General features: G+C 37.1%; 1 protein-coding gene across 2 annotated transcripts; it reads left to right on the top strand.

The window, feature by feature from the left end:
• The first annotated feature begins 8965 nt into the window (after positions 1-8965).
• Positions 8966-16832, top strand: TMEM128 (transmembrane protein 128). Of its 2 annotated transcripts, none has more exons than XM_074541758.1 (5): positions 8966-9307; positions 10398-10536; positions 12446-12607; positions 13649-13757; positions 15091-16832. In XM_074541758.1, exons 1-4 carry the CDS (start codon positions 9190-9192, stop codon positions 13746-13748), a joined length of 519 nt encoding a protein of 172 aa, XP_074397859.1. In that variant the 5' UTR covers positions 8966-9189; the 3' UTR covers positions 13749-13757; positions 15091-16832. The 2 variants fall into 2 exon arrangements, with proteins under 2 accessions (XP_074397859.1, XP_074397858.1); XM_074541757.1 differs by having other exon boundaries at positions 9147-9307; positions 10395-10536.
• Positions 16833-16940: the final 108 nt, after the last annotated feature.

Raw genomic sequence — 16940 nt, forward strand, 5'->3', positions numbered from 1 at the left:
ACTCTTCTGTCAGTTGTACAAATACTATGCATTGGTATCAATTTGAATTGTGTATGTGAAAGCAGAATTTAACTTTTAATACTGGATCCCTGCCCTTTTTCTAGATTTATCACAGAACCTTTTTCAGATATTTTATTTTTTGATTTTATGGAAAATGTATATTTTTGGTACAAGTTTTAAGAGGCATTGAAAATCATTGCTGGCCTATTGTATTAAAGTTCTCCCAGTAATGAATATAATTTATAGGCATGAATGTTTTTCAGGACCTGGGTTGTGTGGCTTTTTGCAGGAAATGTTTTTCAAAGCAAATAGGATTTTCATATTCAGAAACCCACTGTGGAATAAATATTTTGTTATGCTAAAACTCAAAATGGTATGGCTGATACCCCTATATGCACTGTGGATAGTGTATGCAGCCTTTAATAAACTGTTGATTCTGTGTTGTAAAATGCATAAATAAAGTGTCAGATTTGTGTATGCAATATTGCACATTCAGTGAAAATCTAAAGTTATCAGTATATGCATTGCTACTGGAAGTCTTGATTAGTAATGCAACAGACTTCAATAGAAGTGGTTACATGGACTGAAAACTGACTGATGAAATAGATTGCTTTAAAATACAAGCTTAAATATAATGAATCTTGTCACTTTATAATTGCATAATAAATCCACAAATTATGCATGCTTTGAAGAGGCTGTTGTATTGCTGTCACCAAAACAATGTAGCTAGGCTAGAAATGTTACAGGTATGTAAGAGACAGAGCTGCCTGAAGTTTTGTAGATTTTTACTTAAGGGCAAAATTACTTCCATGTAGGAAGTTTCCTATTATGATATACTCTGTTAAAAACAGCATTATAAAGCACTCAGTCATATGGTGTTTTTAAAAACTGCTTAGTGGTTTCAAGCAGGTACACTTCTATAAAACTCCATAGTAAAAATATCTGAATTTATAGAAATATTAACTATATAAAGGTATAAATACTAAAAATTAACTGTTATACACTGGGTTCAGTTTTTTTGAGTACATATTTGTCTTACTGTAAAGGTTGCAAGAAAGGACATAATGAATTTAAGGTGTTAGTTGTTTGTTGAAGCTATGCAGCAGTTGTTTTTATTCAGTCTAACAGATAAGCATAATCTTGGCTCCTGTCATTGCAGAGTTCTGGTGTCTGATGCTCATGGTTTACTGCAGTGATCACTGAATGAAGCAAAGCAGCAGGTTAAGTATTCAAACATCATGGTTCAGCTGAAAGCTGGGAATAAGGAATATCAAATCAACAGTATGCAGAAGATCTATCAGAGTAGGATGTGACCTTGTAATTTGCTTTCCTGCTTTAACTGTTATCACTCTTCAAGGTTCAAACAGTGTACTCCCCTGTGCATTGCCATGTTTGGATTAGTGGTGCCTGTGTGGAGTAATAAACATGCTGTAAATTATTATTCCCCTCTCTGTGTAAAGGGTAAAGCAGCACCAGCTGATGTTCAGTTTTTTCCCCTCATGTTTTGGCACACATGAATCTAATGCTTGCCTCTATTTGTCAGTCATTAGTGGAAGTTTGTTGCAAGTAAGCCCTGTTATAATTACAATAGTAAAACCTCAGTGTGTGTTGCTGCAGTATTACCTTTCCTGCTCTGTTGGCAGAAAGAGGGGGGGCAGTATGCTTTGTAGGCATATTTTTCTTTCTGGGTGTTCCTGGGAATACTGCAGTATGGTCATATCTGCAATATGTAATGAAATATGGTAAGTAACATTTAGTATGGTAGATGAGTCTATGCCTTTAATTGCAGAAGGCTCCAAGTGGTACTCCAGTCCATGCATAGTTGCATTATTGACATGCAGCTCTGCAGTGAAAAAAATCCCAGACTTAGATGTTTTTTCATTAGACAATTAATGAAGTACTCAAGAGGATTGAATTTGACTTTTCCCCTTGCAACAGATCTGGACTTTAATTTACTCCTTGCAAATAATGATGTCTTGATCAGATTGAATTTACTTCAAATTTGGTGGTAATTATTTCAGAGGGAGGCATAATCCCTCAGAGATCATTGAGAATCCTTCAAGAAGACAGAAAACCAGCAGGACTTCTCTAATTTCTATTCAATAATTAAGCAGCATGTTTACCAGTATTTTTTTAATCCAGAATATGTTTTAGTGATTTTCTAAACAGCATAACATAGCTCCATAATTACACCTTATTGTTAAAATTTTCTTTTCTAAAATATTGTATTGAAAAGTGAGTGTCTTTGTGGCAGGGTGAGGAAGGGAGAAATTAGAAAATTGTTTAAAGCTAGTAGCTTTCATTATAACTATAGCATAAGCACTTAAGCAGGGACTTTAATCAGTGGAAGAAAAAAGCTTCAAAGGACAGCTACTTATTTGTTGTGCTCAGCCCTCCACTGTCCTGGTGCATTAGAGTAGTTCATTCTTTCTCCAGTGGAAACTGATCCTCCCACCTGGTGCTATAATCCAATTGCATCAGGACAATGTAGTCAGAGCCCTACATGAGTAGTGGCTCATAGCTGATGACCACAGGATACAGAGACCCAATACATGATTTCATTCAGAAACTTTTAAGGCTGTAACACTCACCCTTATTAAGGAAATAAGAGAGCGAATATTAAAGTTTTTGTGCAAGATAAGTGAAAAAAGGCATATTGTTCTGTACATTGAGCTGTGTTCACAGGTTACAAGATATCTCAGTCAATATATTCAACGTTTACCCCTTTCTTCTCCCAGATTAGCCTTTAAGAAAAAAACAGGAATAAGTCCTCTAAGTTTCTTTTCTGCTCTGTCAGCCAAGAAAAGCTGCATATTATGTTTCCCATTAGTACTTTTACAGGAAATGTTACTTTATATTGAATTCTAAATTCCACTTGGACTAGAGGAAGTTTTACTAGTAACTTTCCTTTATACTTTTAAGATACAATTTCTTTTACCCCTGGTAATCTACTGCTTCTCTTTCCAATTCTTGGATGTAATTCTTTTTGCACCTGAATCCTCATGCTTTTATGTTCTCAGACAGCAAAGGCTAAAAAACCTTCCAAGCTTTTTGCTTAGATTGGAGTTTTTTCTTCAAGATTGCAGATCATAGATCTTAGTCCTTTCCAAACGCATCTTTTGTTTATCTTTTTAAATTTATTCTAGAAGATTTAGAATTGTCCAGTCTTTTGTGTGCTTTGCCCTTCTCATTAGAATATTTTAGTAGAAACTGCTCTTGCTGCACAACTTCATACCTCAGCTACAGCAGCAGTAAAATACTGGCTTCCAACAGAAGTAGTTTTATAGTTCCTGAAACTACTTGAAAGTAACAGAAAACCAGAAATTATGTCTTGATGCCTGCCCACCCATTAAACCTCTCTTCTCAAACTTCTATGTGGAATGCATTAGTACCAAATTAGTATAAAAAGCCTGATTAAGGCCTGATTACAGTCAAGCTCAACTCACATACACTTGGTTTACCAGAAAAAAAAGGTACTTTTAAACATAATGGGATCTTCCTCTCAGGCAGCATGAAATCCTCTTGAAAGTATTCAGAACACTGCATCTCACTTAGGTGACAAAGAAAAAGAACCAGAATAAAAAACCAGAATTCTGCCTGCATTGCAGACGGCTCAAACCACGCTTCTGTTCCTTGAAGTAGCCACAAAATGAACTTCCACCATCCAGCCATTAATGTATAAACTCAAAGCACTAAGTGCACCTTTGTACTCTAATTTTTTGCCCTTCTGCTGGCCTTTTCTCTTGATGAGAAGGAATTCCAGAAGGAATACACACCTATTGACACGGTACAGTATCCATACATGACAAAGGCTCATGTTTTCTGTGGATGAGACAGGACCAGAATTTTCTCCTAGACTGTTCTTTCTTACCATGTCTTATACCATGAAAATGTCTTTCCTCCTGCTTCTTGCTCCTACAGTTTTGTTCCAGGTGTTATGCCTTTGAAAGTTTCAGCTTTTTTTTTGGTGAACTTTCAGTACCAGAAGTTGTTCCAGAGGTTAGCACTGGGTAAGTTTTCCATGAGAAGAAAAAAAATTAGCTCAGCTAATGTTCTTAAGAGCTGTTTATGTTATGCAGATTAGCCAGAACAGTAATGGGAATTTTGCAATCATCCTCCAGCCAAAAATTCAAATTGCTGAATTCAGTCTTTATAAAAGGAAACATCTTTCTCTTCCTGTCTGTCTTGGACAGTTTAATACTCAGTCTGTGTTCCTTCTAACTCTGTTGTCCAATTAATTACAATACCTGTTCAAAATACATGAAAAATTGACCCTACAGAATATGTAAGTGGTAATAGACTGTGAAGGACACAAAGAAAACCTTCACTGTGAATGAAGCATGTAAGAGATGTAAGAGCTTTGATTTGTTTTGGTTTTTTTTCAAGACTCCACAGAAACAGCATGAGCTGAATCCCACAATACACAGCAAGGAGATGTTGCTATGCTGAACTGTACTCTCCAATCTTGTTAACAGAGAGAACCACTGCTTTAGTACATCAGTCAAAACACAAGCAGTGGTGACACTAGACATCTCCAAAACCAGTTAAAATTCTATCACAGCCTAAAATAATGCTAACCTCCACCAACAGAGAAATAAAGTGTCACACCAAGAGAGACTAATACTTCTGTGCAGTAAATGTTGAATGATACACTTGAATGCCCATTCCCACAACTGATAGTTTTTTCCTGTGTGAATTAGATCTGACATTCAGTATTCAAAAAACATACTTTAGGATGTTCCTAAATGCCCTAAGAATGAAGTTCTTTTCATATTGTTACAGATGCATGGTTGCACAGATTTTTTCCTAAGTAAAGAAATCGGTTTCAGTAAGTCCCACTCTTTCCCACTCTCCCACATCTGGCCATTTGTTTTTGCCTCTCCACCACCCCCTGCATTTTTGCAGGCTTTTAAAACCGGATCAAATCCTCAAACTAAGAGGTATTATATACCACTACTGGGGATTGAGTAGTCAAGAACAATTATAGCTGGAGTATTGCTGCCAAGTGCTTTGTATCATTAAACTGTAGTCTTGGGAAAACATTTTGAGAGCCATTGTACCCCCTCAAGAAAGTAAGCATAGTTAAATGAAACTAAACAAATGGTTTAGAAGGGAGAGAGTAAAAAAATTTACTTAGCTACTTGTAGGAGAATGTTTTATACAGATTTATTTTTGATAAATAGGATGAGTTTTGGATAAATTTGGATAAAGTATTTTGGTTTTGTTTGCAGTTAAAGATGGAAAGAACAGAACAGTCCTCTTATCTTTCAAATGCTGATTATAAAAAGGCAAGTGTCGAACCCTAAAGGTATCTAACATCTCTAATCAGGATAACTGAGGGCGAAGATGGTCTTCTATCAAATAAATACTTCACATCAGCTATTTTTTTTGTAATTCGCTGACAACTTTCAAGGTGAGGAATAACATGCCTACATAAATTAGATGTCTTCATGTGGTGCATTTTCTTCTGTACTTCTAGATGCCCTCTTCACCTTTTAAACTGCCTTTATCTTTTCTGCTTTCTTTTTCTTCATGAAGTTCAAATGCTTGCATGCTTAAATATAGAGCCTTCTTGGTATCAAGCACACTATTCTATGTATTGTTTCCTTCCTAAAGGGTCAATCCAAGGCTGCACTGCAATTTAATACTCGCATGAGAATTCAGCTTGAGTTCAGGAGTTTGTATATGGACTGCATTCAGAGTCAATAGAGTTTTACCCGGCAGTTGTTTTTCAGATCTGCATTAAGTTATTCACACCAAATGCTTTTAAGTCCTTTTCCATTGTACTCAATTTAAAATAGTTAAAAGAATGCAAGATGAAAGCAGGGGAATTGTTTGTACTATTTGGAGGCTTTTTTGTTACCTAGATGAGTCAGACAATGTATTTACTTTTTCACCCAGTGTAAGAGAAGATGCACAATACTTTAGTCCAAGGACAAGGTTCAGAAAGGATTGAGAATCTCTACCCATCCAATCTTTTACTCCTGATAGTGGAAGGTAAGCAGCAGATTACTGCTGACTTTATTTAGTTTGTGAACAGAAAGCACAGATTATTATAGCACTATTATTTTATTCCTCAAAATGAAAAAAAAACATCTATATTGTATCCAACCTACTTCAGCTAAAAATTAACAAAGGAAGGAGCCACCCCACTTGGATATGAAATGAAGAAAATTTCAGTCAGGTGTTTTGTGAACAGATAACATTTGGGCTAATTTAGCTTTTGATTTCTGTAATAGGGAAAAAGCTATGAAAATTGGCTGGAATATTAGAAAACTAATCTGACTTCCTAAAAGTGAGAATTTAACTGGGACTTCAAATTCTAAATTTTATATCTACCTGGTCAAGAGACACAAAAAAGCTACCACATTTGTGTGCCATTAAGAATTACTTGTAAATTAACATATAACCAACTAGCCACTAAGCAGCAAATATTCAGTGAGCAATAAGAAAATGAAATTCAAAATATCCAAATAGATTCCAAAATTCAGCTTATAACCAAAAAACCTGAATATTTAAAGACATTCAACTAACATACAAAGCATTATTTTCTACTTAAAATAATGTGAAGGTGTTGAATTCAGTTCCCAAGATGTGGAAACTGAATCACATTATGTGAGAGTCTGGGATTACAGTTCACGAAAAAATTTCTGCAAGCTCTGCCCTTTGTACATTTCTTTCATGGAAACTTCAAATTCACAAATTTATTTCACAGACTTTTAACTAAAGTTATCACATCAAGCATCACATTTTAAAATACTTTTAACTTTCATGAGAGTATTGTTAAACATTAACTTGGAAGAATTAATTATCCATAACAGGACCGCTGATTAGATGCTTTGTTAATTATGTTGTTCATTTTGTGACAGTCTCGGTTCAGCTCCTGATCACTATCTATTCTTTGGCAGATTAATAATTTCTGAATCAGAGAAGCACTGTGAAAAGATCACAGAAAACATCTCAGCTCTACAAACACAGAACATGAGCGGTCTCAGTTAAGGTCAATAGTGAGCCCAGGAAGGAAGCTCTTATTTCAGCTCTTTGCACAATACCTACTCTGTAGGTAAACAGAAGTGTTCAGTTTAACAACACTGACAGATCTTAACCTTTCCAAGCATACATATTTATTTAATTGCTATGTTTAAATCAAAGATATATCCTATGAATAGCTTTTGCAAAGAAAGTGCACGAAGATTTCCTTTGTTTCTTATTTGAATCACTAAGATGAAAGTGAAGGCTGAGGTAGTCATTTCACTCAAAGGAAATAAAACAAAGAAACCTCTATTTCATTGATAAGAAAGCAGAGCTCTGATCTCCCATGAGCTGCTAACTTCAAAATATTCAACTGAACTACATAAAGAATAATCCCTGTAGTCATAAGGACTGCAGTGTGGTTGGCCCTTATGTGATACATGTTCTAACGCTGGGAAAACAATTTCTACTTACTATGACACCTCTCACATGAAATTCAGATGTAAATGAAGGCCTGTCTTTCTGCAGAAAAAGGTTTATTTTTTCTGTTCTTGTATCTTTTAGGCTGAATTTACTTAAATTCAATGTGCAGTAATAAAGAATAATGAGAACCCCGTTTTCCCTTGTCCCTACAATCTCAGTCATTGATAAAACACACAATAGTATATTTAGGAAAATACAGTTAGCCAGCAGGTTTAGAACTACTTAAAAACAGTGCAAGTCACAGAAAGTTTAGCTTTTACCCTAATTAGTTTCTACCAGTTCATTTCTTCCCTTAGGATTGCCAAAAATTAGGGGTCTTTTTAGGGTTTTTTAGGGTTTACTGATAAAATACATAATTATTTATCCACAGCCTACATTCCATTCTTTTTGATTTTCCTGTTTTCTCAACATAAAACTGCAGAGGAAGTATCTGCAAGGCATTTCTGTTGATAAATGCTGCACAATATGCAAAGAATGCATGTGGTAAGTGAAAATTTAAACATTTCTCATAATAATTGTTTTAATGCAAAATATTTTGCCTTCTGAGAGGAAAAGTACAATCAGGTTATGAAACACTTGGATTTTTGAACTTTAATCTATATACAGCTAGCAAATTTGATTTGGTAAGTAAAACACACATACTGAAATTAGGTTCTTGTTTCTTTAATATCCCTTATAATAATCTGAGCTTTTATTGAATATTTCTACATTTAAAGAAAAGCTGCTGCTGTATTGGACAGGTACTTCCACATTGAAGTCAGCAGGACTTCTGCCTTAAGTGGAATTATGCCACACAATTTTCTCTGACAAAGCACAGGTTTTGTAAGAATCACATGGATCATGTAATTAACCTAATCAATCATTACTATTAGAATTATTTTAAAAGCCATACTAATGGCTTAATCACTGAACATGCCCCAGAAGATACAGCACACATATTCACTCTTAATATTCATATTATTCTTATAATGACCAGACCTAAGGTTAGCCTGCCAGCAAAATTGACTAGTTTTGAATTTGTCCATGTGAATAAACAAGAAAGCCCAATTGGTTTCAAGGTTTTGTTTGCAGAAACATGCTGATGTGAATTTGGTATTTACTTATGCGGACATCAACTGTAGAACTGAAACAATCTATTTTACCATTTTATTAGTTTATTGAACTTTGACATAGTTTGTCTTGCAAATATGCTTATTATTGCAGTTACGAGCTGCAGTCTCGAGTGCTACAGGATTCCCTGTATGGCTCTGGAAAGTCCCCAGAGCTCTGCATTTCACAGTCCCAGAATATTCCGAGTTGGGAGGGTCCCAGAAGGGTCATGGAATCCAACCCTTGAGTGAGCGGCTCCTACGGGATCGAACCTCAGAGCTTGGTGTAATTAGCATCATGCCACAATCATTTTAAACCTATACCACTGGTTTGTGTCACAGAAATCGAGATTTCCCTAACATCTGCCCTGGAGAACATCTGCTTGGCAGATGAGGAAAACATTTCTACCCACAGAGTTTTTTGGGTTTTTTTTCTGAATCATTTCGGCACCACAGCCTTCAGTGCGGCACTAGGCTGTACACGGCAGTGCTCGCACCCTCCAGGGGGGCTCAGCGCGATTCCCGAAGCTGTTTCTGGATCCCGGACCGGCGGGCCCTGGCCCGGCCGCCGCCGCTGCCCCTCACGCCGGGGCGGTGGCGGCCGCCGCGCTCCCGCCCCGCCGCGTCACTGCCGGAGCGGCCCAACATGGAGCCCGGCGGCGGCGGGGACGCGCTCCCGAGGCTGCGGCGCCCGGGGCGGCGCGGGCCGGAGCCCCGGGACCCGCAGCAGCCGCAGCCGCCTGCCCGGGGCGGCGGGACGGCCGGTGGGTGCTGCCGGGGCGCGGGGAGCGGTGCCGGGACCCGCCGGGCGGGCGCTGGGACGGCAGCGGGGCCGCCTCGGGCGGAGCGGCGCGGAGCGCGGCCCCGCTGCCCTCAGGTGTCCGCTCCTGGCTGCGAGCTGGGCGCGGGGGATGCGAGGGGCTGGCAGCCGGCGACTGCCTGATCTGCCTGATGCGGATGAAATACTCGAATGCTCCGGGCCCAAGCTCCAGTAGGATGAGGAGGAATGTAGGAAATGAAAAATAAAGCTGCCTGTAAGCCCCAGCGGAGGTGTGAGTACGCTCGGCTGGTGGCGGAGCGTGTGGAGGAGTCGGCACATGTGACAGTGCTGAAGGCACACGGGCCACCAGGAACTCCTGGTGATAAACTTCAGACATCAAAAATACCTCTGACACCTTTTGTGACAGTGTGTATAAATATTGTCTTACGTGGTTATTGTGCACAAAAATGGCTTTCTCATCTGCTTGCTCTGATGTCTCCCTCTCTCTAAAACAGTACGTGGTAATGAGGGGAAAAAGAGAAGGTCGTTTCCTGCACAATGATAGTTGCAGTTTGCCTGCTGAAGGTGTGTAGTGTAAGTCCAGCTAGTTCCTGAAACTGCAGCTGAAAATTTGTGAATTATCTGCAGTTGAGAACAAGAAAATGATGCCTGCAATCGTTTTGCAAATTCTAAAATTCATAAAGAAGGGTAAAAAATAAATTAGTGATTGGAAACCTGAAATTCTATATGCTAAATTAATAAAAATTGTTTCGTAAAACCAGGGCTTTTTCATTAGTTAAACAACCCTTACAAAATCTTGTCGGCTGTTTCCTAAAAAGATACACAGATACAGTGTTGTGCTGATTGTTACTGCTTTATCCTTTTATCAAAGGGTACTTTGTTTAGTCTGTTTCATTTCAGTAAATGTTCAGAGTTCTTCAGAATATTTGTAGCACAAAGTGTATTATGATGAGTCGAATAATCTCCCGAGATAAATGAATTAAAAAGATAAAGTATCATGCTTTATGTAACTATAATCATACTTCATTTAATGACTGGCTTTAGTGCTATAATTATGTTCTTCTTTACAGAAGAGTCTACAGCTGTAGAGAAGACGATGAGGCCTCTTAACAGACTGAATATTCATTCTGCATTCTGGATTTTGGCATCAATAGCTGTGACATACTACTTTGATTTTTTAAAAAATATCAAAGAAACTCTGCAAGCAGATAGGTAAGGTATATTTTCTTACAAAAAGGTGTGTTTTAGTCCTATAATCATACTCAGTTTGTTACATCTGGTCACTGTATTTTAAATCATGGATGAACAAGATCTGCAGTAGGAATAGAGAAACCTGGGAGTGTTCATCCTGTAGAAGAGAAGGCTCAGAGGCATTTTGTCAATGCATGTAAATACCTGTAGGGAGGGTGCAAAGAAGACAGAGCCAGGCTCTTTCCAGTGGTGTCCAGGACAGGACCAGAGGCAGTGGGCACCAACTGAAATGGAGGAGGTTCCCTCTGAAGATTAGGAAGCACAATTTTACTGTGAGGGTATCTGAGCACTGAATGGGTTGCCCAGGTAGGTTGTGGAATCTCCATCTTTGGAGATACTCAAAAACCATCTGGACATGATTCTGGGCAACTGGCAGTAGCTGAGCTTGCTGGAGCAGGGAGGTTGGACCAGGTGACCACCTAAGCTGATATTATTTACCTGATTTTAAAGTAAATACAGTGTTTAAAATTTGCTACAGTTGTTTTTTTCTCTGTAAACTCTACTGAGCTGTCTTTTACATACAAATTTTGCTGTGGTACCAGACATTTTAATACTGTACCCACAAGTTTTCATTTAAGTCCAAGAAATAGCTGCCTGTTTTGTTGGAAGTATTTAGGTTTTGATTTTATTTTTTTATAATAAACCCCCTGAAATTAATACGTAGAGGTCAAAGAGAAGTTTTCATTTCTCTAGAAGATTTGTAGATGATTTTGAGTAGGTCAGCAAAAGATTAGTGAAATAATTTCTGTGAAGTAATTTTTACTTCTAGTCCATTTATTTTCTATTAAATTATTTTCAATGGGATTGATGTATGTTAAATGTTTTTAGATAGCTTCAGCTGGAAGTGCTTTTAAAACACCTTGCTGTTGTCATTGTTATATCAGTGTGTGGAAGCTGCACAGGGCTCTGTGCTGGGGGGGGTCTCTGGGGCTGCTCTCCCAGGCTAGTTATACCCTTCATACAGTTCACTGTGACAGCAAAACCAGTGACTCCAAGGTGTAATCAGAATTTGGGGTTACAACCCTGTCTTCCTGCACTGCTTGTGTAGGTAGGCCATGGCTACAGTTCTCTGAGTGCAGGATTCTCCAATGGTGGTAAAATTCAAACTAGCATATTATGTTTGCTGTGCCATTCCAGAGCACATGGTACCTGAGCAGGAAGATCCTTGATTACCCTTTGTAATTTACTAATCAAGTTATGGTAAGGATTCATTTTTCAAAATTTTTATTTGTTAATACACCTTCAGATAAGATTTTATTAAAGTGCATCTTCCTCCCAAGTTGCCTTATCTGAACTAGTCTTGAAGTGTATCCTCAAAGAGGCTCAAAAGTGTCTCTCCCTAAATAATCACATGCCCTGTATTTTTATGATTCTGAGTTTAAAATTCTGGATTCCTCCATGGTTTTCTTCAGCAGTTGTAAAGAATAATCTTCATGCTTCTTGTTAAATTTGAGAGTTCCCAAACTGAAATCATATTGAAGCTTCCTGCAGCATTTCTGTTGCACAAAGATCACCAGTCTAACTTATAGTGAAAAGCACAGTTGGAGTGGAGCCTATTTTACTTTGCTATTGACAAAGTGGTTTTGGTGTGGTAGTATAGTAGATTCCTGACAAGATCTGTCACATTGAATTTCCAAAATATTTGAGGGGACAATATATGAATGTTTCATTGCAAAATTAAACTCAGTTTAACAGCTTTAAGGGGAAAAAGTGTTTTGTAAGACCAATTTAAGGTAAAACCCACAGGAACTCTAGGCCACAATTGTGTTTTTAACAGATATTGTTCTGTTTGCTGACTGGCGTGAAGATTACTGTGCAAACTGCAGTGTGACTGTGCTAAACATGGTTTAATGTGCTTTTCTTCCCACAGCTGGTGGCTTTCCTGTGGCATTTGTTTGTTGGCTGTGTGTTTATGTGTGGCCTTTTACTGCATTCTGTATCTTGAGTGGTACTGTGGAATTCAGGACTATGATGAGCAGTACCCTGCACTGATTCCTATCACAACAGCTACCTTCATAGCAGCAGCAATTTGGTGAGTTCAAACACTGTGTGCAAACTTCTGCCAAAGTCTGTGTTAATGGGCTCTTTTATAAGAGCTATCATTTCTGTAATTCTGCTATGTATATTGGTGGCAATACCAGTTCTGTGTAGCAGAATTTCTTGCACTCTCAACTTTCATCCACAAAGCAAGAGTTGCAACAGTTGAAACTTTCTATTGTGTACTTAGAGATTTACTGGATCTTTTCTGTCTTGAAAATTTAGGAGAAAACTGAAATTATATTTGTGTAAATTTCTCACCTCTGGCAACAACTTGTGCAGTTTACAAATTAAGACAAAGGTGCAGTCTCTTTATCTGAGAAAAAATTCAGTTCAGTCAGTTTCTGTCAGAGTTCTTCATTATCAAACAATCTACAAGTTAGCAAACATACACAAAATGTTAGACTTCTGACTATTGCCATATGAGCTTTATTGGTTTATATTTTATCTGAGAATGGTACTTTTAGTAAGAGTTGCTTTACTTATGAGATTGTATGAGAACTGAGCAAATGTGAATGAAGAAAATTCCATTGTACCAGTTAATTTATTTGCTTTCTGCACGAAAATTGATTTCCTCTTGTTTAGCTGCTTTATCAGGGTATCAGTCAGTATTTGTTGCAATGGTTAAAAAAAGGAAGATTGAGAAAAATAAAGGTTCCTTATGGTTTATAATTAGTCAAATCTGTAATTCTTGTAAGTCAGATGTAAAATAAGTTGGTTTTCCCCTTGTCTTTTCACTTAACTGAAAGCTCGCTGGATCAAAGTTCAGATTAAGGCTTCTCTCAGCTGCCATGTATGCCCATGGAAAAATCAAAGAGTAGGTCATTTTCAGGAGCTTCAGATACAGATTTTCTGAAAGTAAAAAGTATCTTTACCCTTTACCCTTGATGTGTTTTGTTTTCAGAAACAAAGAAGTATATTTCCAGGTTAAGTAATTTAAATCTTATTTTTTCTTTTGACATGTTTTCTTTGTATGCCTGATGTTTCTGTAATGTGACAACTGAACTTTCCAAATACTTTCTGCTTTTACTCCCAGTTTCAATGTTGCCTTGTGGCCTGTCTGGTCATTTTTGACACCTGTGCTGCTCTTCATTCAGTTCATGGGTATTGTGATGCTTGTGTCACTCCTGGGATAAGCCCTTCAGGTAAACAACTGAATTTTTTAAGCACATAAAAGTATTTATCTTGTTGTGGGAACTGCTTTGTTAGACATTTAAGGATTGGGAGGCTGTATAGAGGTTCCTTCTCTATGTTTTGTGGGCATTCTTCAAATTGTGACATTTTGTGGCATGTAGAGAAAACAGAGAACGTGCAATTATCAAAAGGGGGAGAATATCCTTTCCACTTCTCTAAAATTCCATTCTAGACATTGAAAAGAAACATTAGTGAGAGTGAACGGTTTGGGGATGTATAGGCCAAAACCCTGCAGCTTTTACTAGACTGGGGTAACTTCTTAGTAAAACTGTTTGACCTGATAGTAAAGGGGAGAAGATATCAACATCCATGGATGTTGCCTTCTCCATTTTTTTTTAAATTAAAAATTTTTGTCATGTCTTTGTCTTCAAGTGTGCTGTTTTCATTTTCTGTGATGCACAGTCCAGATCAACCTGCTGTGTGGAAAACTGCCAGATAGGAGAAGTTATTTGTTCTTTTAAAAAGAACTTTTCAAAGGCCAACCCATCTGTTTTGTTGACTTGAAAAATGCATTCTCAATAACTGCCACATATTTTGTTAGATATACTTATCAAATTAATCCAGTGAAATGTAAAAAGCTAAGGATGACACCAAACACAGCTCAGTAAATGGGCTGTCCCCTGTATCACAGGTGTCTCATATCATGCAGGGCAGCTCCTCCTTCAGCAGGTCTTGTTTATTGTCCTTCTCAAGGGAATGGGGAGGAAGCCTGCTTGGCTTTGCTTGCCACTTTCTAATGAGGAGATCCCTCAGCATTTTTAGGAGTGCAGCAAAAAGAAGACTGTGCTGGATTGCTGGATTTAGAGTGTAGCCTCTTGTACTGAAAAAGTTGTAGGCAAAAAGTGTTTAATGTCTGGGATGGTGAAACTCAGATTTTATTTTTTTTTTAATAACAAGCTGAACCACTGTTGCATTTTCCCCTCTATTTTTGAGATATCAAGAAACCTGATTTTTAAGGAGATAATTAACTTCTACTCTGACAAAACTCAGACTTCTGAAAATACAATACTTAGTTCAGAACCTCTTTACTGTGACAAAATATTGGGTGACACTTGCTGATACAAACGTGTCCATGTTTGTTGGTTCTGTCATTAGCCATGTTCTGCCTCTGCACTTGAAGAATGTGGGGAAATTCCATATTAGATAAAATAATTATTTGCCTAATAATTAGGGACAAGTTATTATTTGGTGTTCCAAAATCATGAATTCATTTATGATACAGCTTGTGCAGTATATAGAACATTCAAAGATTTTTCTTAAATTTGTTTTTTTCTTTTCTTTCAGCTTCATATGAAGGACTCAAGTAACTGTAATCCTGCAAAGTGTATGTCACTTTTGTTACATTCCAGTACTTCTGTTGTTTCTAATACTGCCTGTTTGCTCTAACTAATACAGTAATTCTTAATCTACTTGGTTTATAAATCAGTGGACATAACCATAGGAAAAGCAGCTGATTTGTTAATAATTGGAAGATAAATGTGTTGTACATCTCTTAGTAACATGAAGCCTTTCATTTTGTAAAGTTTTGTAAAGCTTCTATTTATATTTGAGTATTAAGCACATGGGTAGCAAGTAAGAGCACCATAGAATAGTTAATGTTGAAAGGGACCTTTAAATATTATCTCTGGAGGCCTCAGAGGTTACCTACTCAAACTTCCTGCTCAAATCATGTTGTTTGATTTGGAAGTAAGTGATACTTAAATCAAGTGTTGTGGGGTTTTAATACTATATTCTTTCCATTTAAATTGACAGGTAAAATACTGTTATCTGGAACCTGTGTTTGTATTTGTAAACTTACTTACAGGAGGCATTTCTTGATCTCTTAAATTTCTGCTGTTATATGTGTTACCATGTAGGAAGTACTTTACTATCTAATGTCTTGAATTCGGATCTGCTAGTGTTTAAAAAATGTATGGATAAGGGAGAGGGAAAGCTGGTTAACATTTGGCAGTGCCATCAATTAAATAAATAAATTCTACTTGTACTCATACAGTTTGTCCACAGCCAAGGGTGGATGATCAAGCTGTGAATAACCAGCAATACAATGAACGATATTAACACAAGAAATTTGGAGCACACATTAAATTCTTTTATGTTTGTACTGTTTTAAAATATTCAGGTAGTTTTTTCTTCTGTAAATCAAATTTTCATTCTTAGCAGTGCCTGTTAATGAAGTTGCCATTTTCCTTACTCAGCAATGAAGAGGCTGATATTAACTTAAAAGCTACTAGTTACACTCAGTTGGGAAAATAAAATAACATTTTATTTTTATTAAATGTCTGTTCATGTTGACTGAGATATTAACTGTCTGAAGACGTGGGCACCGTCTGGTTGCTAGACCACTTTGTATAGGTCCTTGTGTAAATACTTTTCCATGCACGCCTTCTGGAAAATAGGAGAATGTAGAAATTGGGTACTGAAACCTGTTAAAATCTACTCCTTGTGAGTGTTGCTTGAAGTCTGGACTGCCAAAGGATACTGTGTTCTTCACTCTGACTTCCAAATCCACACCACTGCTGAACACATGGAATGTTTAGTAATGACAGAGAATGCACATTGTCTTTGGTTGTTACTGTTCCATTAATGAAAAAAGTTGGGACCTAGTTGTATGTAATACAAAGGATCAGACAAACCAAAATAAAGTGCATTCAGCACTACTTGAAGTAGTTTGTAGGATAAGTTAACAGCTTGATTTGTTTAAATGTAATATTTAAATTTGCCAAAACCAGTCATGCTTCACATCTTTAAAGTGTAAGTTGCTTATCTTCAGGTCTTCAATTTGTAGAAGGTTTTACCAATTTTGTCTGCATACACAGGTACATTTGAGTAACTTTCTTTATTACAACATTTAAAATGCAGTATTGCTCAGGGATGGTTATTATAGCTGTATTTTTATTTGTCAGCTATATAATTGCTCTAAGTGTTTTAAGTTGCCTTGTAATCTGAATTAAAATTACTATTTGCTACATGATTTTTAAAATTCATTCTTCTGAACATCTTAATAAACTTTGTACAAAAATGATCAATAGTTGTTCAATATTTAATTGTTTAACCATCTAATTACACTTTCTTGGAGACCTGCACCCCATCTCATTGCTTTTTCTGTAAAATAGATGTTCATGTAGATTTTAAAT

Source organism: Zonotrichia albicollis, chromosome 5, assembly GCF_047830755.1.
Source record: "Zonotrichia albicollis isolate bZonAlb1 chromosome 5, bZonAlb1.hap1, whole genome shotgun sequence".
NCBI lineage: Eukaryota > Metazoa > Chordata > Aves > Passeriformes > Passerellidae > Zonotrichia > Zonotrichia albicollis.

Bases quoted from the DNA above. Each gene is read 5' to 3' on its own strand.
- TMEM128 (XM_074541757.1), top strand. From the start codon at position 9,190: ATGGAGCCCGGCGGCGGCGGGGACGCGCTCCCGAGGCTGCGGCGCCCG. The intron at 10,537-12,445 runs GTAAGGTATATT...TTCTTCCCACAG, and splicing joins GAAACTCTGCAAGCAGATAG to CTGGTGGCTTTCCTGTGGCA. The intron at 12,608-13,648 runs GTGAGTTCAAAC...TTTTACTCCCAG, and splicing joins TTCATAGCAGCAGCAATTTG to TTTCAATGTTGCCTTGTGGC.